The following is a 21,516-nucleotide window of genomic DNA, read 5'->3' on the forward strand; positions in this document are numbered from 1 at the left end:
CCTAGGCCTCTCCACACTTGCTTTAAGTTGCCCCACGACGTTGACTACGACTCTCCTAGTTGTTAGAGAATATTCGTCACAGCTCGTGGGTTTTAACGTTTGAAAAGGCTCGAGACTATCTTAACATAACATTATATGAAGGGCAAGGAAACACTAAATAAATTAATTCATGTGAGAAAAGTCTATAGTCCATGTAGAAAAACATTAATTCCTTTGTTGGATTTGAAACGGGTAGAGCAAAAGAATGTCCTTTGCATTGAGCCCTTTAGTACATTCATGCTTGGCAGCACCATTTTAGTAAGGCACTGACTACTTAATCATTTTCTAATACTCATTGTAAAATGGTGCACATGGATGTTTTAACTATGTGTTGGAACTTGAAATGTACCATTCGAACCGAAGAACATGGAACCAATGCTTCAATTTCACTTCATGTGTGTGTGTGTGAGAATGGGCCAACATGGATGTATATGGAAGCTCAAAAAAACAAAAGATCGAATCTTGCGTTAAGCTTAAGCATAAGAGTGTGGCATCTTCTAGCTTTAAAATTGCAAATATCACGTGGAATAAAGGGAGACTTTACTTGCAGCAATAATGCTAGATTATTCAATCAATTTATAAAACTATGTTTACAACTTTGACCAAAAAAATAACATTGATTATTTTGTAACACTATTTCAAATACACATTCACCCAGAAATAGCCATGCAACAAAACATTTCACAATGAAGGAAGTGGTAAATTCGAATGGATAAGTTAAGAAGACTTGTAGCATCTTATAACTTGTCAACAAGAAAAGGTGCTAAATGTTCAACTCGCCAAAAAATAAATTTTTGCCCAAGAAATTGATTGTTGAGATGTGTTGTGTGTTAAAAGCTAGAGTGGTTGTTTCCCAATATTAGAGGTTTTAATGCTCTTAAATTCACATTTAAGGTAGCCAGACTTATTCTAGTATTGTTGAAGCAAGGTGGTTTCCTTAAGGCACACTAAAACATGATTTAGACAAGCAAATTGTGGCCCTTTTTTATTTCTATCATATTATACAACATCTAGAACATTGAACTTGCCAATAAAATATCAGTTATTGATGAGTCTTTAGGTATAACATATGCTTTCAAGACTCGCCATGTGTTTTTGAGTTTCGAAGGGAAGGAAGGATACATACACAAAAGTAAACAAAGTTTTCACAAAATTTTCCATTCTTCAAGAAACTTTTTAAAGATCCATAATTAATAAGACGGACTTGGAGATGCAACTTATTAACACACTATAATGGAAGGATTTGAATGGGAGTATGACTACAAATGGTTTTTAGGTGTGTAGTAAGATCCATGTATCACATCTTAAAGTTCACTAAGGTATATACACATATAATGTCACTTTATGAGATTAGTGTATTCAAGGGTCTAGTATATAGTTCTAATTACTACGTAATTTATAATATCCCTTTATGAGATTCGTGCATTCAATGGTTGTCTAGTATATATAGTTATAATTACTAAGTAAGTTCTAGTATATAGTTTTTACTGTTACGTAAGATTTTGATCCTTAACACCATCTTCATTGGCACACTTATCTTGTTACCACTAATATTGTTTAGGCAATCCACAAATTTTGTGACACATAACATTCATTTCATCTTTATCCTTCTTGATATAATCATTAAGAGAATATTTAGACTTTTTAAATGAAAAAAATCACCAAAACATACATGAAAAAAAGCCTATATTATTATCATGTAACAAAAATTATGTTGTTCTCGTCAGTAGACTTGCCTTAACCTGATCTAACATCATTGATGGAGTCACCTTCCTTGACCCTCTTCATGGGCACCCATAGACTAAGTAGTATTGTTGTTATCTACAAGCCATATCTTCATTCAAGCCATATCTTCATTCAAAATAGCTTTAAAAACTCACAATGGTGAGGTTCCACGTTTTGATCTTGTTTGTATCTAGGTGTCCTTTGGATGGCACAAGCCTATAATTGTAAATGTGTTGGTTGGTGTTTCCTTCTCTAAACTGGCAAATGGTCACTTAAAATAGTAGAGAACATCCACAATTATCCAGTACTTCATTCATTCATATCATAATGTTCCTAACATGGACATCCATGAAATTATCATGAAATGTAAATTCCTTGGCATGTTTATGTAGACTTAATGTTATCTACAAGCGATATTTTTGTTTACAACGGCTTTAGAAAATTGATGTCATCATTTGTTTTGCATCTAGGTGTTGTTTTAAAGCATAAGATGGCATAAGCTTATACTTGTAAATTTGCCAATTGGTGTTGCCTTCTCTGTATTAGTTATATTAGTGGAACACATCCACACTTATTCACTTGATTGATTCATATTATGATGTTCCTAACCTACACATCCATGAAATTCTCCTAAATTGCCACCCCTTGACATGCTATGATGTTCCTAACATGGACATCCATGAGATTCTCCTAAATTGTCACCCCCCTGACATGTATATGTCTTTTAATACACAAATTTTAGGGCATCATATCACCTTGAAACCCTAATGAAAATTTATAAGATAGAACTTGCCTCTATTAAGAGACAATTTAGGGTGAATAATTTTGCATGAAGAAATGGAAAATCTCTTCTCACCTTTGGAAATCTCATAGTGGGGAAGCTAAACAATCCATAGCATTTTCGATGAGAGTGCATAGTTAAGAAAGACATATGAGAGCATTGAGCATGGTGCATCAACACCAAACTACTTAGAGGGCTAGATGTTCACTAGATGAAATAGCTAGTGATGTTAACTCCATCAACTACTTTAACCAAGTAGAAGCATTAAATTTTTGACTACCTTGATGAGCATCCACTGTGTATCCATGTCTTAATTGCATAGAAACATTAAGAGGAACATTTGCAAGATGTTGTCTACTACTTTTATACATATTCATAGCTTAGAAGCTAGGGTTGGCAGAAGGGCACGCCCTTAAGTATACTAATTGGCATCACCTTCCCCGCTCTCAAGGGAGATAACGTAAAACAACAAAGCACATCGACAAAGATTTCCTTTCTCAATCATCATTGTTCATACTATGATATTTATGATCTAAAAATTCATTAAATGGTCTTCAACTATCCACTCCTCATGGTTATTTTCGACATTCATATCTCTTTTGATATGAACGTTTTTGAGTTGCTAAGCATACACCAAGCCCATCTATAAAATAAAGTCAAGAACAATGATATTATATATGTCTCACAATTTATCAACCTTGGGATTAATGGTTTCAATTCGAAAATGAAGATCACTGGCATGGCTACAAGCATTAGTGGAATTTGTCTTCTCACCTTGGCCACACACTTGATAGGGAGATAAATAGTCAGAAGGAATTTATTTGAAGAAGTATTTGACCTCAAGCAAAGAGAGTACATGGCCATGAAACACGTAGAATAGTGCAGCTAAGTCCATCATCACTGTCCATTTAGAGGGTTGAAGCACCCATGAAAGGGATGTAGCCTTGTAAACTCCATTAATCAAAACCCTCCCCTTGATCATCTTAGTGAGCATCCATGGGAACATTGTCATCACATGTAGAGTACATAAATAAACACTTGATGAGAAAATTCCCACAAGGTTGCCACCATTCTCACACATGGTTGTAGCTTAGGTATATGCATATAATTATGTGTAGCTTATGTATGCCTATAAATATGTGTAGCCTCATACTTTCTAGAATTGGTAGAATCTAAGGCTATATGTGAAGTGCTATTAAGTTATCTTCTTAATTTTCAATAAAACTCACTTTCTCTGTATTCTACTAAGCATCTTTACATGCCTAAGGCTACATGTGAAGTGCCATTAAGTTATCTACGTAATTTTCAATAAAACCACTTTCTTTGTATTCTACTAAGCATCTGTACATGCCTAAGTTTACACTAATTTCTTTCCTTCCTTGTTTATGTTGATGCCCATGACTCTCTATTATGGTATACACATGCTTATTGATTACATGAAGATTGTGAGCCCTTAAACTCTCTATTTGTGATCTTATATTGTAATTTTTCTACGAGAAGAATTATGAGTACTACAGGCTAGCATAGGGCATTCATAATGAGTATGTGTTAAATAGTGGAAATACTAAGATTTCAAGTCCCAATACGAGACATTTAATCCTTTTTTTCATTCACCATTTTGAAGTAGGTAATGGGAATAGGTAGAATCAATTCCCAATGTTTGATGATCATTATGTGTGGAAGCTTCTATATGATGGAAATACAACTTTTGATGATGTTATAGTCATGCAAAGGTAAAGTTATGGAGCAAAGGTAAAGTTATGTAATTATAGTGAAATATTCACACCATGAAGAATCTCATGCAAACAAAGGTTACTAGTGAAGTTCCATGAATGGATTTGCATCTATCAACCCTTAGGTTATGAATTTTAGTGTGGAGTGAGCAAAGAAGTTACAGATCAGAAGTACAAAAAGGATAGAGGTTAGGAATGCCTCCCATGATAACTATCAAATAAAGGGAGAAACAAGTTGTCCTGATGGATGACCCTAGGTCTTATCCAAGCCTCGATAGAATATGGTGTTTTATGTATAGCTAGTAATGCTTTTATGAGAGGAAAGACATTTGTGCATCCACAACATACTATTCAACAACTCAGCTTTACAACCTCTTAAATCATATATATATATATATATATATATTCTCTTGTGATTTTATCTTAAAGTGAATTGCGTGGACTAAAACATGTGTTTCTAAGCAGGTCATATTTAAATTTGTTTTTTCTTTTAATCTTAATAACTTGAAAGTAGAAAGTACACAAGTTATCACCCATACACACAAGTATCATTGCTCTCGCAAAGGGAAGTCAAACCCACAACTTTGGGACTCCCAAACTCCAAAACTCCATTCTAACAGCTGCACTAACACAGGATTTGGATATCCTGTGGATCCTTTGCATCGGTTATTTCAGTTGACATTGCGGGAATAATTTGCTTTTGCTATAGTTCTTTTCGTCCTATAAATAAATGGCAATTAAACTTGGCGAGTATTCTAACGTATTCAAACGTGCTATACGGATCCAACATAGCAACACGAACGCCTGGATATAAAGAACAGACAACCAGAAACATATAACACACAGAAGAAAGGAGGGATACAAATTGAAACTTCGCTAAAAACCGATTTTACATACAAGCCACGATCATGGAGTGCCATGAAAAAAGGAATCCCATGACGGGTCCGTTAGATCTTGTTGACTGATGCCTATCTCTTCCTCTGCAAGAAACCTTTCGTTTTGTTAACTTGCTGCTGCTGCCAACGGATCAGAGTAACGTGCGACTAGCACGTATTGCATGCAAAATCCAGAGATAACGTCCGCCCCATCCCCGCCATCAGCACTTCAATAGTGGAAGCTCTTTGGGCCCATCTTTATGCTCTCCAACTTGCCAGCCAGGTCTGCCTAGCGTGAAGTCCAAGCTGGGCAGCTTAGGAGCCACAATATTTGCTCGTTGCGAAGCCACCAAGTCAGAAAGCGTGGATGTATTGTTGTATGGCTCGTGACTTTGAAAGCGGCTATCCCTGTTGGAGCTGGTTAATGCTATCATGTGTGGTTGCGTCCGAGGTTGGAGATCCTGAAAACGAATAAAGACATGCGTTTGAGAGAGAGAGACAGACAGACAGACAGACAGACAGAGTTTGCATTCAAATCTGAGCTTGGAGATCCCTAAAAGGCGTGAAAACCATCCCCATACCTCGAAAAGTGTGCTCATGGGCGCTTGTTGTGATCGTGCAGGAAATGGACGCTGTAAAGCGGCCGACTCCAAAAACCTGCGAAAGTATTAGAGCCGTTAATTAGCATAGGACACTAGTTCAGCTAAAGAAAGCAGCACAGAAGGTTGAAAGCCGAGCTAGAGAGATCTTGTTGAAAGGCGCGCATGCAGAAAAGCTGCTCTACCGTGCGAGGGGTTGTTGGAAGAAGCCTAGGAACTCACATTGGCTTGACTATTCCATCAACCCACCTCTTTTTCTCGGTTTAGAGATAGATATAATTCTTGACCCTTGCCATGTTCTAATAAAGAAGTTCACTTCCTTTAAGAATTCAGCAAAAAATCCTTGGACGCTCATTTAGAGGAATTAAGGGACACCGTGATGTGTGCATTGTGCACTCACTTCAAAGGGTTTTTTTTATAGATGCTTGTTATATTTTACCTTCCATAGTTTGAGCCTTAGGACCTACACATTGACAATCCATAGCATTATTGGCTGGCCAGAGTTGCTCACACATTCGAAGGGTGTTTCTAACCCTATCCCTAATAAACACCCCCTTGCATTCTAGTGCATTTATACACTTTTTCCTGGTAATCATTTCCCTCTAAACTCTCAAGTCATTTTCTTTAATATACAATTTATTTTTTTGAGTTACCACAAACTGCATCCCACAAACTGCATTGAAACATCCTCGAGAGGTGCACTACCACAGAAAACCCTAGGTATCACGTGCATTGAAGAGGTATTTAAAAAATTCCCTTAACTAAAAATTTTTCTCCAATAAAATAACCCCTCTTTAATTATGAACTAACAGATTTTTTTCTGAAATTGAATTAAAAAAACCCCTCCTGTTAATGTAATCCTGTTAAATTGTCTCAATGTATCTAATTAAAAAACCCCTCCTGCTAAACTCACGTGGTACACTAACATTTTTTGAGGTGAACCCCCTGAGAAAACATCGACCCTTCAATATGTTAAATTATATAGATTTTTATATAACGTACATTTTTTAATCCCTTATTTTTACTCCACAGGCTCTTCTTTCTTACTCTGATTGGATCCCCTTATATATTTTACATATAATTATTTGCTCATTTTGGTAATTATTTGCTTAGTGGTGATAAGTTATAAAAGTGCATTTAAATGTTGATTACAAGATCTGCAAGTTTGATGGTGCTTGTGATATCAAAATTAAATTTTTTTTAAATTACTCTTCTAGGGGTGATAAAACCAAGGTACTCAATTGACTAAAACAAAATGTTATCCTCAAACAATGCTAGTTATTAATTGGAATTTGCATCTCTCATGAAGGGGTACCAAGATTAAACATGATATATATATATTATATATGGGAATTAATGATTCAAAAATCCATCTCTCATGAAGAGGTCTTGAGATCACGTCGAAATATGTACAAGGCCAAACATAATGGAAGGAAATATTTTAAAAAATAGGAGGAATTGATTGAGTGAATGAATGCCCAGCTATAGTAACTTTATAGTGCAATGTGTTATTATTTTTTTCTTAATAATGGGGCCATGAGAGGGCCATGATAACTTATCAGCTAAGAAAAAAACCGATAAAGGCAACCTATGCATAGTACAAGTGAGTGCCTTTAGTGCCAAAAAATAATTTCAAATTGACTTTTCCTTAATTAAACAACAAACAAACAAGGTGGAAGATGAGAGTTTATTTTTAAAAAATAAAATTTTATGCTAGTGCCACTGTGTCTAAAAATCCCTTTAAAATGTGTAATCTGAAGATGCACTCTTAGTAGTTCGGTAAATATCAATGAATCATTTTAAATCAACATGTGTTTTGACTTTCAAACATTGGAAACCCTAGTAACTTGGAACCATAAATATGTAAGCTTTACTTTATAAAATGTGTATTTTCCATAAAAATTAAAAGATATCCCAATAGAAAATCTATTTTCACACATGTACACATTTAAGTGGAATAAATAGCATCGTGGAATAAAGAGCATCCAATCCAATATTAAATTTCAAGGTCGTATATATAATTACAACCTCAATCTTTTTGAATTACTTTTTTCAATATTTGACTTCTATGATGAGCCCATTTTTCTTCACATTACATTTTCTATCCTCAAAATAAATTCATTCTTAAGTAATTTCAAGAAATGACTTTTTTTTATGGTATGTATGGTTGACTTTGAATTTGTTACTTGAGCAATCACATTATATCCACTCAAATATGGCTAGTAGCTACTCCCTCTTAATACAATAGTAAAGTACAGTTATTTTAAAATGGTTATACTAATCATAAGTGGATAAAATTTCATGGAACATTATAATACTAGGATCCATAATGTTTACATTGAAATTTATAATACTAGGATCCATAATGTTTACATTGAAATTTATAATACTAGGATCCATAATGTTTACATTGAAATTTATATTTTCAAACATCGTGAATAAAAATACTAAATGTGCAAGCTTTTATTTTAGCCTATGGCATATGGTCATGCAAATTGGAGATATGGCATTGCTAATGAACAAGAAATATATCTCAAAAATGTTAATAATACCTGCTCTTTCAAACAAATTTTATTTAAGATTGATCTCAAGAAAAATACTTTTATGGCTAATTACTTAAGAAGGGTTATAAACACAATGCAAAGATCTTGAATGATAATATCCTTCCATGATATGAAGTGCAATTCATTCCACATGTAAATAGTATTTTATTTGAGTACAAATCACACCTATTACAAGGATACAAGGAAAAGTTAAATTCAAGCTACTTCTTACACTTTGTAGAGAAAAACCTCGTCTATGATTAATTGTAAAATGGATTTACAGGGTTAACTTAAGTCTTAAGTAATATTGAAATGTATGGAGGATATTTTTATGTGAGGACCATGGTCTCCCTTATAGGTTGTAGAACTATGAAATTCATGGTTTTCGCTTATATAATATCAATAGTACATCACATAAAGGCATGCACATATAGTATTACGTAAAGTTTTATTATTGTCTTGTGATGATGTCTTGTGATGAGGCAAGATAGACAATTTATTTTATGACTCGTGTATTCGATTTTGACAAATTCCTCTAGTAGTAAACACCTTCTCAACATGTGTTCACATGAACTGAGTCATTATAAAACGGACCAAGTAGTACATGTAGTACGAGCACATAAGAAGTTATTTAATGTACCTTTTTATATTGTAAGCAATTTAAATGGTGTTAAAAAAGGTGCATGATTGTTATGGTTTTAGAGATTGAAATACTTAAGGTTAAATGTACATATTGGATAAAATAAGGTTCTTTAGAACCACAGCATAAATTGGTTTTATATTCTTTTAAACTCAACTAAAGTCATTGCACCCTAAAGGGGAATTTTGTAGTTCAAGGGTAGTTGAGATCCTAAAAAGAGCATGTGTGTTATAGAGCTATCATATAGACCCTTTAACTAACATATTTAGGAATAGGATATCAGTTTTTGTTGGGAGAATGTAATCAATTTTTTTCCTATGGTAATAACTATTGTATATGTTTATAAGCTTCACAAAAAAGGACCCATAGGATTTGGAACCAGTTGCCTGTAAAATTATACATATTCCTTGTTTTAAGAAATCAAGAAACGGTTGTGTAATCCCATATGGGCCTTACCCAAGTTTTGTTTAGATACAAGTTTTATTTATAATACATAAACCTTCTTTAAATAAGCATCAATCCAAGTGATGGCAAGTCAAAATAAGTAAGAATTAACTTGCGATATGTAACCATGAGGGAATAGAATTATCCTAGGATGCCCCAAGTACAAAAGAAGTGGATTTGGTTTCAGAAAGACTACCAATTTTCAAGGGCTAATGTATAAAAGGTGGAAAGAACTCATGATGAATAAAAGGTGGAAAGCACTCATCATGATTGTACATATGCAATAAATGCCATCTTTACATGATTACACATATACAAATTTGTTTTTCAAGGTGAGTAAAAGGATGGGAACAACAATATTGTATGGGTGGATGGTTTATTTTCACACATATAATGTAAGTATGGAGGATGTGTCCATGTCCATTGCTAAATGTGTAGAGGTCCTTAGTGTGGATGGATGGTTTATTTTCACACATATAAAGTAAGTATGGAGGATGTGTCCATGTCCATTGCTAAATGTGTAGAGGTCCTTATAGTGTGGGTGAAGCTGGGTGTGTGATGCAATTTCAAGATTACTATTTAGAGGGTATGTTGTGTGAGTGTGTGTGTGTGTTCTATGCGTTCTTTATGTGAAGATGATATGCAATGTCCATATTTTAAGGCTGTTTACATAGTGAATTTTGATGGGCGACGGACATATAACATTCAACATCCTAATGGGGGATTAGGCGCTAATCTACAAATTATTTCCTTCTTTTAGTAGCCGCATGCATCACGTAGGAAAAAGGAGGGCTGTGATCGTACCCGTTGTGTTGTTGGGTGGAAGGATGCGAATGGTGTTGCGGATGATCAGCTCCCTTGCTTTGCAAACTCAAAGAAAGCGATTGAACGTCGCTACTCGCTTGAATTAACGTCGCGTTTGAATCTCTGTTGGTGAAAGCAGAGCGGTAGCCCTGATCGACTGCTGCGTCCGTTGGTCCTGAGACACCATCTACACAAAAGCCAATTAATACTTATCTAGATGCAAATAATTATTCCTCAACAGCTGTGCGAATCAAAGGTTTTCTCTTAGGTTAAAGGGTTAATCGGCGCAGCTGCTAGCTGCAGCGCCTACCTGCATAGGATGGCTTGTCTGTTGTTTTCACCGTCCGGTACATCTGCATTGGCACATTTCATAATTCATTACGGGTTAGTTGACAAATTTATGATTGAGCATTCAATTCATAAAACTTGATTGGGCATATCATGCACACATAGCCTTCGTACCGCACGGACATCCACCCCAGTAATTAATTTTTCTATCAAGCAGGTAGAAAAAATCATTTTTCAACCACAGACTGATTTTTCCTACCTTGATCCACCACCCTTCTTTACCCTTGTGTAAAAGTTGGAACCTTGATGTGCACAGTGCACAAAACTACAGAGCTTTTGGAAAGGTTTTCTTCCTTGTCCGGACAAAAGAAGGTATGAGATAAGAAGACGAGAATGTCATGGATAGCTACCTGTAGGTGGCTCTTCACATGGGCGAGTGTAAGGTCCTTCACATTCATGAGCTCCAGCACTGATTTTGGGGTGGCTCCTGCCAAATATCCATAAATGGTTCAATCTCTTAATTCCACTTTGGTCACCAAATTCAGTAATTAACTATACGTCATACTGCGCTAATTAAGAACAAAGATAAAATTAGTGGAGATCGTGCTTGATTAGTGTGAGCTGAGCTCCTAGGCTTTTGGGAAAAATACCTCTCTCTATAGTGATTGTTCTAAGATCAGCTTGCTAATTAATTAGAAACAATTAGTGATGATTAGTGATGATGATTAAGAGGGGAGTGTTTGCATACTTTCATGGCCTCCGAGGAGTTCAACGGCGTGCACAAAGTGGGCATGCAAGGTGCTGGTCCACCTCATCCTGGGAGCCCTCATGCTTCTCTTGGTGGATAATTTGCCCATGAACCTTGAACGCAAGTAATTATCTCGGTAAGCCGAGCTAGTGCTCATCATTGGCCTGGGAGCTCCTGTTGTATTTGATGCGAAGCTCTCTGTGCTGCCGTTAATTAGAGAGTTGAAGCTGCTCCTGATCCCAAAATTAGAGAAAGGGTTGAACTTGAGTTGATCGGTAAACCTTTGCTCCCCTTCACTCTTGTAGGGAGAAGCGTTTGTGACTGCAGCGCCATTAATATAACTAGTAGCGAAGGGCAACTGGAAAGAGGACAAGGGTGGAATGTTTATGAAGCTAGTACTGTTCATGTCAACTGGACCTTGGAAATGAACGGTGCCCACATTTGCTGCAGATGCTGATGATCTTTTGCTTGCTAGTGGATTAGCCTCCATAATTAAGCAAGGCTGAGGGGTAATTACACAGTGTTGAGGATATATACCTACCTTAAGGTTAGCGCTAGGCCGGTATGCATGAGGATTTGGTGGTGTGCTTTCCACATCCGGGAGAGAAGAATCGGGTGCTAAGCAAAGGTCTGTAGACACACCATTTGGGAAGCTTTTGTCACCCATTTCTGGCAGTGTTACCACTCCACTTGAGCTGCTGGGGCTAGCTGTGTCGCTACTATTGTTATTGGAACTGCCTGTAGATCTTCTCCACATGAGCTCCAAGCCCAAGTCTCGCTCCTTGATGCTACTACTATTGGTGTTGTTCTTGGTGGTGGTCACGGTAATGGTAGACTTTCCTGAGGCGGATGCTTGCCTGAAGCTTGCAGCACCGCCACTGCTGCTGCATGGTGGGCTTATGTGAAGTGACAAATCAGGATGGAAAGACTCTAGTTGAGTCCTTGCTTTAGGAAAGAACCCTTCTTGCAGCATTGGTGTCATCTTTCAGCTTGCAAACTTAAATATAGGTTTCTTGTAAGACTGCTGTAGAAGAGGCCTGCGGATGGGAATGGAGATGATTCCTTGCGCCCTACAAAGGCATTAAACAGAAAAGATCACGATCTAATTCGCGCAGGCGGATGGCAAGTTTCTACGGCAGAGAGATCACACTCAATATATTCTAGTGCAATCAATGAGGGGGTGGGAGTACATAGCAAGGAGGGGGCCTTGGGGGGTAGTAGATGAAATGGGATCAAATTGAGTTTTCATGAAGCGATGGGAGAGAGAGAGAGAGAGAGAGAGAGAGGAGAGAGGGGGAGAGAGATAGCAGTGAAGGGAAACTGAGGTTTTAGGGTTTGGAGAAAAGATTATTAGCTTCATGGACAACAGATCAGAGGAGAGAGAGGAGGAGGGAGGAGGGGCGGGTGGGGGGTTTGCACAGAGAAAGAGATGGAAAGAGAGGAAAAGAGGAGCGGGCGCAGTAAAAACAGCCTAGATTTCACCCACGTAGAAAGATCGGAACCCCTTTTTCTAACGCGCCCAAAAGTCCAAGATGATGACGCGGCATTGACGCCCCATGAGGCCGAGTCTGCCCGACAGCTTTTTAACCCCCCCTTTTGCCTGTTTCACCTCGACTTGTGTTTTTTTAACCCCGGCAGTTTGACTAGTCGGCCGGCCCAGTTTCCCGGTGCCGGCCTCAGGCGTTGACTGTTCTGACCACGCTTTCGTCACCTTGTCACGGTTGGTGATGTCATCACCTCCTCAATCGCCACGCAAAACAGAAAGCCTGCAAAGATGCACATTGCACAAATCGAGGTTCAAATGATTAATTTATCCAAAGTTCCACACACTCTCTCTCTCTCTCTCTCTCTCTCTCTCTCTCTCACTCTCATTTTTTGGGAACAATAATTATATTTAAATCTGATATGCAGAATAGGTGTCTCTGTTAAGTCTCTTTCTCTCTCTCAAATTTTAAGTGTGCCTCTGTTTTAAAGAAATTAGGCAAACCTTATAAAAGTTCCATCCATTCTAGTGTGGTCCTTTCACTTCATGAGCATATATGCCTCCTCAATATTTAAGCACTTCCAAAATATACCCTCTTGGCGTCCACCAAAAAATATGTAAGATAGCATGATAGTTCAACAGAAGAGGATCGATTCTCCTCTAATGTTTAAAAAAAATACATGTGTAAGGAGTTTCTTAAGCAAACACTTTCTTGCAAAAGAGGTACTTTTATCAACTCAGAAAGGGATGTATCTAAAATTTGAAAATCCATAGGTCAGAATTCTTTTACATATATACCCCTCAAGCACATGTGATATATGTGAAAAATCCCGAAGTGTCTTCCCTGTTTGCTCGATATGCAACTTTCGAGCAGTTAGAAATGATGTCAAATTCCTCCCATCCTCCTTAGGGCGGTCACTAGAAAATACATAACATAGCATGACAAATCAAGAAAAGGGGTTTAATTTTTCTATGGAGTTACAAAAACTACATAGTAATTTATAAACAAAGAGGATACTTTTACTAGCTCAAAATTTATAAATAGGGTGTACTAAAATTTAAAAGTTCATAGGTAGGGATTCTTTTAAATACACCTCGAATGCAAGTGATATATGGGGTCTTGATGTAGTGAACTGCTTCCTTTCCTAGCAACCCAATGCAAGAAATGTGAGAAAAAAGCACTACTACCAACTAAGACTCTTGTAATATTCTAAGGAAAGTTATAGGATATGACACTTTATTTTACCTCATTTAAAACTTGAGCTGGCTTTTTTCACCAATGACATTAATCAAAAACATATTAAACTTAAAATAACCAATTAATGGTATTTATGCTTCACAACAAAAAATATTTTAAAATACAAAGAAAACTTCTAAACATGAATTCTTCATAAGCTTATATATTTTGAACTCATTAAATCTTATATAGCAACTACTCTCTATGTGCATGGGTATGTGTGTGTGTGTGTGTGTGCACGCGCGCGCGTGCACGTGCACATGCATGCACATTCATATGTGTTGCAAACTAGTTTTGAATGCAAGGTCTTTACTTTGAGTTAAATAATAGATAGACAATGGTCTAGGATTGGCGCTCAACATCTATTGCCTTCTCCACCATCAGAAGATTGACATGATGATTTCCTTCACAAAATGTTTCTTTTTTTAAGAGAGAAATAATGGCATTATAATCAATACAACACTTAAGCAAGCCCATCCCAATTCATATAATGAAAGAGGATCCATGGTAGGATTAAAACTACTTATTCCAATCAACATTCCATTAGCAATTGAGTTATCATTAGGATAGTTTGGGATTGGAGATAGGGTGATGTCATATAGGATAGCGGAGAAAAACTCTAAATTTATAAAAATACCGTAGATAAATTTTTGATTGCATGAGAGAGAGAGAGAGAGAGAGAGAGAGAGAGAGAGAGAGAGAGAGAGAGAAAGAGAGAGAGAGAGAGAGAGAGAGAGAGAGAGAGAGAGAGAGAGAGAGAGATAGGGAGAGGGAGAGGGAAAAATACACCTTTCTAAAACTATACTAGGTATATATCATTATACAGCACCCCCATCAAGAAAATCTCTAAACTATTAACTAATTTGTCAATAGTCTCATGTCTATTGATTATTTAACATATTGTTAGAACCTAACTCATGCCTCTAACTTCATTATGATCTCTTAATCCATATGATTTTGTTTGGTAAGTTCAAATCCTCAAATTACTACTAGTGTATGGAAATAAAAAAGAATCACTAAGTCATGTACTTGGTTTTCTTAAAGCATTACTACACAATGGTAAGTAGCATTGTATGCATCTTTGCTCACATGTGGAGCACACCAAAGGATGAATGTGAATCTAAGATGAGAAATCATTAAAAAGTATAGGCTATAATCGTTTAAAATTATAATATGGTTTATAAGTAAATGAAAACTCACTAATACTTTTAGCAATATGAATAACTTAAGCTTGAAAGTAGCCTTGAAAGTAATATGAATAACTTAAGCTTGAAAGTAGCCTTCATTAAACACTATTATGGTTAGTCATGTTGTTAGACCTTGATCTTAGAGAAATACACTATTTATTGTAAAGTTTCACCTCATATGACACAAAACCTAGCTTCTCACACTCACAATACCTAATCCCTTTTGGAAAATATCACATTTAGTAATCTATCACTGTTAATATTACATGTTTAAAGTTGTTTATGGAGAATTCAACCATAAAATGGTGATTTGGGTTTTTGATGTACGGAGGCATCAAGTTTGCACAAAAAGAATTGTAAAGTTTAGCAAGATGTACGTACAACCTCTTTGGTTCAATGTGAAATGTATACTTAAATATCTCAAGTACAAGAGCACTAACATGTTTGAAAGCATGAGCCATGATTTAAGAAGAGGGGAGTGGCAGTAGAGTTTGAGAAAACAATTCTACATTTATCCATGGAAATGATTTTATGAGCATCTAATGCTCTTTTTGCTGAGTCAACATTTGACTTTATAATCTTGCTTGTCCACTTATTAGTAAGAGCATAAATGTGTTGTGTGGATTAGTCCATATTCTCTATCATGACCCCTTCCCCTTAAATTTCTTAATTTTTGTGACTTGTTTCGTTCATTTCAAGAATCCAAACATAAACTATGACACTCAAAAGATTACTTATGGATATAATTTTGTATAAGTTCAAAGTAAGATATGCTTGGACAAACAAATCAATCTAAACTATTGTATGGTGTTATTATCAATTTAGTGTTTGTCATGTTACATAGTATTTGAATACTTTAACCAATGATGTGGCATCTAGCTAATGTTTGACCCACTTTGACTTATGATGTGGCACTCAGCTAAGTCCACATAATGTGAAATTGCATCACATCAAATTTAACCTTAATGCCATGGTTCCCCAAGGATTTATATAACCATCTGCTATTTTCACAAATTTAACCTCTTTCACTAACTTTGAACACTTCATATTTCATAATTGAAATGGAGATAAGTATATTAAAAAACATTATTTTACATCTATGCTAACAAGCATGTATAAATATGTTAACAATCCTAAAATGGGATTGATCGTGGTGATAGACAATGATTAAGCAACATAATTAAGGTGGATTAAACCACACTAAAAACTTCATATGAGAGAGAGAGAGAGAGAGAGAGAGAGAGAGATTGCACACTCAACACTTGATCTCTTCTATTTCATATCTCAAGTGAACCATACAATGATATAGGCCCTCTAGCCTTATCCCACTTTACACATCATCATCCATGTGGCACTCCCTTTTCCACTCTTTTGGTCAACACTCACATACCATTCAATATTACATGTGGCATTCCTATCTCACCACAATATCTTGCACCTCTAGGGTGCTTTCCCACATACACACAACACCGCGATTACATCTCTCAACACCCTCTCTTAATCGAGGTGTTCCACAACTCACCCATATCAATGTAGCATTGCACAACCGCAATCGCTACCTCTCAACACTCCCCCTTAATGATACATTGGAGTGTCCATCAACCAAACATGTGTGCGCGTGTCTATCATCTTAGACACCAAGTCCTTTTTGAGCTGACTCACTCACAGCAGAACCACTGAGTCCGATTTGAACATAGAAGTTCGGGTGGGAACCAACCCATGGGCATGCACCTCACACGTGCATCGCTCATGCACACATCACGCAACAACCATTTCGAGCTTCTAGGTGAGCTCCGATAGAGAGCGACCCTCATACCATGGATGATTATAAAAAAATTATCGTTTTAAGCACACAAGCTTGGGTTTAGTTACCCTTATAAGCTGTGGTTGAAAATAAAACATTACAATTTTTATCTCTATTTTGGTCGCACAATGGGCAGGGACCCACATATGGAAAGCATCCACGTCTTCACATTGGTAGACCAATATTTAGCCTGATTATTTAGGGCACTTCCAACCTTGCATGTGTGAACACATCTAGAGAGAAATAATGCCTCATTTTTTGTTGTTTATGAACAAGGCTAGAAGAAGGCTGCAACGCACAGTGCAATACAGACCACACGGGCCCCTCTTCTACGCACCGCGCAGCACTGCAGCCATCTTCTTCTTCACCCACTGCACGTCTCTTGTGTGCTACCTCTCTGTGTTTTCTGTAGCTACACTCTTCTCAGATTCATTTTCCCATGATGGTTTTGCTTAAGAGGTGGATTATCATGAATCCTTTGCCCTTTGGTCTTGCGTTATGGTGAATCGATTCACCATAACGCAAGACTAAGGGCCAATCAAAGCAAAACAATCCTTCTCGCGTTATAGTGAATCGATTTACTACAACGGGAGGAGGATTATCACGAATCTCTTACGTTTGCCTTCTGCCATGGTGATTCGACTCACCATAAGACATGGAGCGTATTGAGATTCTAATGGCCCGTCGTGTGCTTTAAGGTGAATCGAATCACCATGGCAGAAGGCAAACGTAAGAGAAAAAAAACCAATGGCACAGGGCAAACAGTCAAAGAAAAAACAAAACAAACAAGCAATATACAAGAAACTTACAAAACAATCAAGTAATATACAAAAACTTACATTTCTTGCATGAGAATGGATGGAGACTGTCGTGCAAAAGGTGGAATATCGGTTCAGTACTGTGGCGGTAGTCGGAAGTCACCTGGAGGCAAGCAGGAGGACGGACAAGGCAAAATCGATAAGAGGACGAAAAGGTGGCGTGATTAACGGCTTTGATTAGTCTTTAGAGCGAACACACGTGCTGGCGGGCTACCAGGGTGACTAGGCAGCGCTGACGTGTCACATAGCATTAAAAAGGGCTTTGATTAAACTTTATAGCTTGTACACGTGCTAGGTACACGGCGGGCTGCCATGTGGCATTCATGGAATGGCGGGTGAAAACGCGGCGCTGACGTGTCGCATAGCATTAAAAACGGATTTTCTAGGATACTCATCTCATTTATTGCCTCTCTTGGAGTTCGTATTCTCATTTATCTCCCCACCAATGGCCTTCATCTCCATCAACGACTGACTATCTCCTCCAACCCTCCTTCATCAATCATCCTCCTGTATCCAACGTCAAAGACAAATCTCCAACCTCCTTCATCTCCATCTCCTGCGACGTTTGTACACAATTCGTTTTCCTGGTATTTTTATCTCTTTTGTGCTTCCTTCTTCTTTTGTTATTTCGTTCTTTTGGTTTCATTCGTGGAGAACTCCTTGCTTTGTCTTTTCATCGCGTTAAGGTGAATTGAAAACCTATGACTCCTCGCCTTATGGTGAATTGACTGCGAAGAAGAGTATTTTAATTCGTTTGACACCTCCTCTCTCAGTATGGGTACTTGAGAACTATCTTTATTTGTAATTCACCATAACGTAAGAGGCGTTGCCAAAGGATGATAAAGTCATCTTGTTGCGGTGAATCAATTCACCATAACGTGAGCGAAGGTCCCATAGGAAGCACAATATTCCTCCTTGCATTATGGTGAATCGATTCACCATAACGCGAGAAGAGGTCCTTGACTAGATTCACTACAATGCGAGGAGGAATACTTGGATTCCTCTGGCATCTCCTCTCGCGTTATATTGAATCCTTTCACACCACACAGAGATTTGTTGTTTAAGATCTACTGTCTCTTGATTCATTGCTTGAACTAATATTTTCCATGTCTTATCTACACCCTTGAATTCAGCCATGGCGCAAGTTCAAGTCGAGTTTGATGTGGACGAAGAGATTAAAGAAACACCTGCAACTCTGTTATATGACTTCCTCTACAAATGTCGACATCATGATTTGCACCGTGCAATTTCGTTGATGTTCAATTGCGATTTTTCTCTGGAGGATACATTTTCTAGCCATCATGGATACTTTGAAGAGGCAAAGCAAGAGTTTGACGAGCTCACAAATGAAGAACCAATGATGATTGATGGGAAAATCACATTCATTTTAATCTCAAGGTGTCGCCAGAGAAGAAGCAGAGGTTAAACAGGGATTGGCACAAGGTACCATGTGATAAGAAGAGAGCTTTGCTATGCCCTTTTCACAAAAGAAAATGCCGCTTGATGGAATACTCTTATGCCTTCTTATGCTTCTTGCACATGAACGTGCAATTAACAGATGAAGAATGTACAGAGCCGCATGCAACAAATGAAAGAGAAGACACGATTTCTCGTCAGGCTAGTCCCACCTTGAGGATGTTGCTGAAGAGAAGGACACTCCTCATGTGATTGAGGAGTTCAATTTTGAAGAAGAGAGGAAGCTCAGTTCGGCAGTTGATATTGAGGTAGTTAGAGAACAAAACAGTGATATAGGTCAGCTTGTGATTGAATCAGATGACTCCTCCCCCATTCCAACGCCATTACTCCCCTCCTACCAAGTAGGAGATTCAGAGTATATATTGCTGACAGACATACAACATGTATTTAACTTAAGGAAGGACCATTGCATAGCTTTCATAGCCCAAAATCTGGAGGTCGATGACAATTTTGTAGATGATGATGGGATAGATAAGTACTTACTAGTGGATAGCCATGTGAAAGACACCGAGTTCCTATCTGCTGCAGCAACACTAAAGATGATCTATGCTGATGCACTTAAATATGAAGGAAAAGATGCCACAGAGGAAGAGCGACAAGAAGCAAGGGAAAGACTGAATATTACCAACATGGGAGGGTTTAGGGATGTGCCAAATAAGTCAGCGGAAACTGTTCCTAGTTCGAGCACTAATTTATGGCAAGACGCCTTGCTTGAAGCAGATGAGAACCAAGAGGTTAGTTTTTTTTTTGTTGTGGATTTGGCTTTATCAACTTTGTCCTGAAATGTTTGGTGGTGTTGTTTCTGGCTAATGCTCCTTTATTTTTTCAGTTGGAAATATATGAAGACACATTCCTCAAACGTGCTTCAGGAAAGCGTATGGCGGGATTGGGCCACGATTCGACACTAGGAACATATATACATCGCCTAAAATTTCCTCAAATTGTGATATTTCACGCCAGCTTCTTCTCCAAGGACAATGCAAGTTTTCCTCTGATGGCGATAAAGACTCTATCCAGGTATTTAGGTGGCTATCACTTAAGGCTGAATGCAAACAAGGCAATACTTCTGGAGCGGCAAGCAGTTGTTTGAATTTTTGGAGAGGGACCTGGAGTATATTCGTTGAGATGTAAATATTATTTAACATATGCTGCTTACGGGTTGGCATGTGGAATCAAAGATCCTAATCTGTTGAGTGATCGGGAAGAAGCATCTTCTTAGAACAGCAAGGCCAAAGGTCCCTGTTGTGCCATTGATAGAGGATGAAGAAGATGATGCAGAAACTTCATCAAAAAAGGCTCGGCTGGGGGAAGTCTCTGCTCCAGATTAACAGATTTAGATTGTTCCAGTTGCTAAGAAGTTTCTTCATATTTCTCAATACTCTTCTTGCTTACCAATTAAAAACTATGAAATGTATATATATTGGAAACATTTATATGGGACATAGATGAAAGCTCTTGTTCTTTTAAAATCTTTCACAGTTACATCATTGTTTTACAATATGTATTTCAATGATCAATTTTCTTCCACACTCTGCCCTGTCTTTGTCGTTGTCTTAGCCATTCAGCATGATTCTGCTTTCCCTGTGAGGAGACATATATTGAACATCTCTGTTCAGCCTGAACCTTTCTTATTGCACATGACACAGCTGATTCAGACTGTTTGATCTTCACACGAGCCCTCACTTGAATCCGCCTATACCACCACTGACATAGTTGCTTCATGGGATTACTTTTCTTCATTCCTTCTCCATGTTGAGTGGCCCTTTGATAGGCACAACGTGCTTGCCAATGAGATCTTTCCATGCCTTGGGTAGACCAAATTCCAAGGCTTCCAAACTCTTCCGCAAAAAAGGTTCCATGTGCATGCAAAATGTGCTACAAATGCTCAACAACAACAAGACATTTAGTATCGTACAATATTTTTTGAACAACAAAAAAAACTCAAAGCTGTAGGTTTTCAAGTAATAACCATGTATTGTGTCAAGTTTGTCGCACCCCATGCCTTTTCATAGCTAGTGTAGAACTCTGTCACAACTGCCTCAAATTTCTCAACATCCCCATCTTCAAACCTTGATTTTTGCAACAAAGGTGCTAGGCGATCAAGTGCCAACCACGCTTTGGCCTTTGCCACCCTTGCTTGTCCTGAAGAGCCTCGATTAGGTACAGCTGCATGAAGCTTCCTCCACACCTCAAAATATGTACCTAGATGACCTCTCTGGGTATGATTAGATAAGAACTTTCTGGCTTTTGCACCTCCAAAACATGGTTTGCTAGGAACATTTCCGGTCTTCC

General features: G+C 37.6%; 1 protein-coding gene across 2 annotated transcripts; it reads right to left on the bottom strand.

Annotated features, from left to right (window-relative positions):
- Nucleotides 1–5,126: 5,126 nt before the first annotated feature.
- LOC147624684 (uncharacterized) lies at nucleotides 5,127–12,616 on the bottom strand. Of its 2 annotated transcripts, none has more exons than XM_086819708.1 (6): nucleotides 11,220–12,616; nucleotides 10,882–10,958; nucleotides 10,494–10,536; nucleotides 10,184–10,358; nucleotides 5,735–5,810; nucleotides 5,127–5,614 (listed from the first exon to the last, which is right to left on the bottom strand). In XM_086819708.1, the coding sequence occupies exons 1-6, from the start codon at nucleotides 12,199–12,201 to the stop codon at nucleotides 5,375–5,377; spliced, it is 1,593 nt and encodes a 530-aa protein (XP_086675834.1). In that variant the 5' UTR covers nucleotides 12,202–12,616; the 3' UTR covers nucleotides 5,127–5,374. The 2 variants fall into 2 exon arrangements, with proteins under 2 accessions (XP_086675834.1, XP_086675833.1); XM_086819707.1 differs by having other exon boundaries at nucleotides 10,184–10,370.
- Between the last annotated feature and the right edge of the window lie 8,900 nt (nucleotides 12,617–21,516).

The sequence above is a fragment of the Cibotium barometz genome, chromosome 25 (genome assembly GCF_041138505.1).
Source record: "Cibotium barometz isolate CiBa-2024 chromosome 25, ASM4113850v1, whole genome shotgun sequence".
In the NCBI taxonomy this organism is placed as follows: Eukaryota; Viridiplantae; Streptophyta; class Polypodiopsida; order Cyatheales; family Cibotiaceae; genus Cibotium; species Cibotium barometz.

What these genes read in the sequence shown, in the direction of transcription:
- LOC147624684 (XM_086819707.1), bottom strand. Translation starts at nt 12,201, where the DNA reads ATGACACCAATGCTGCAAGAAGGGTTCTTTCCTAAAGCAAGGACTCAA. An exon ending in ACTCCTCGGAGGCCATGAAA is followed by an intron (nt 10,959 to 11,219) that starts GTATGCAAACAC and finishes GATATTTGGCAG; the next exon opens with GAGCCACCCCAAAATCAGTG. An exon ending in TCCACCCAACAACACAACGG is followed by an intron (nt 5,811 to 10,183) that starts GTACGATCACAG and finishes ATACTTTCGCAG; the next exon opens with GTTTTTGGAGTCGGCCGCTT.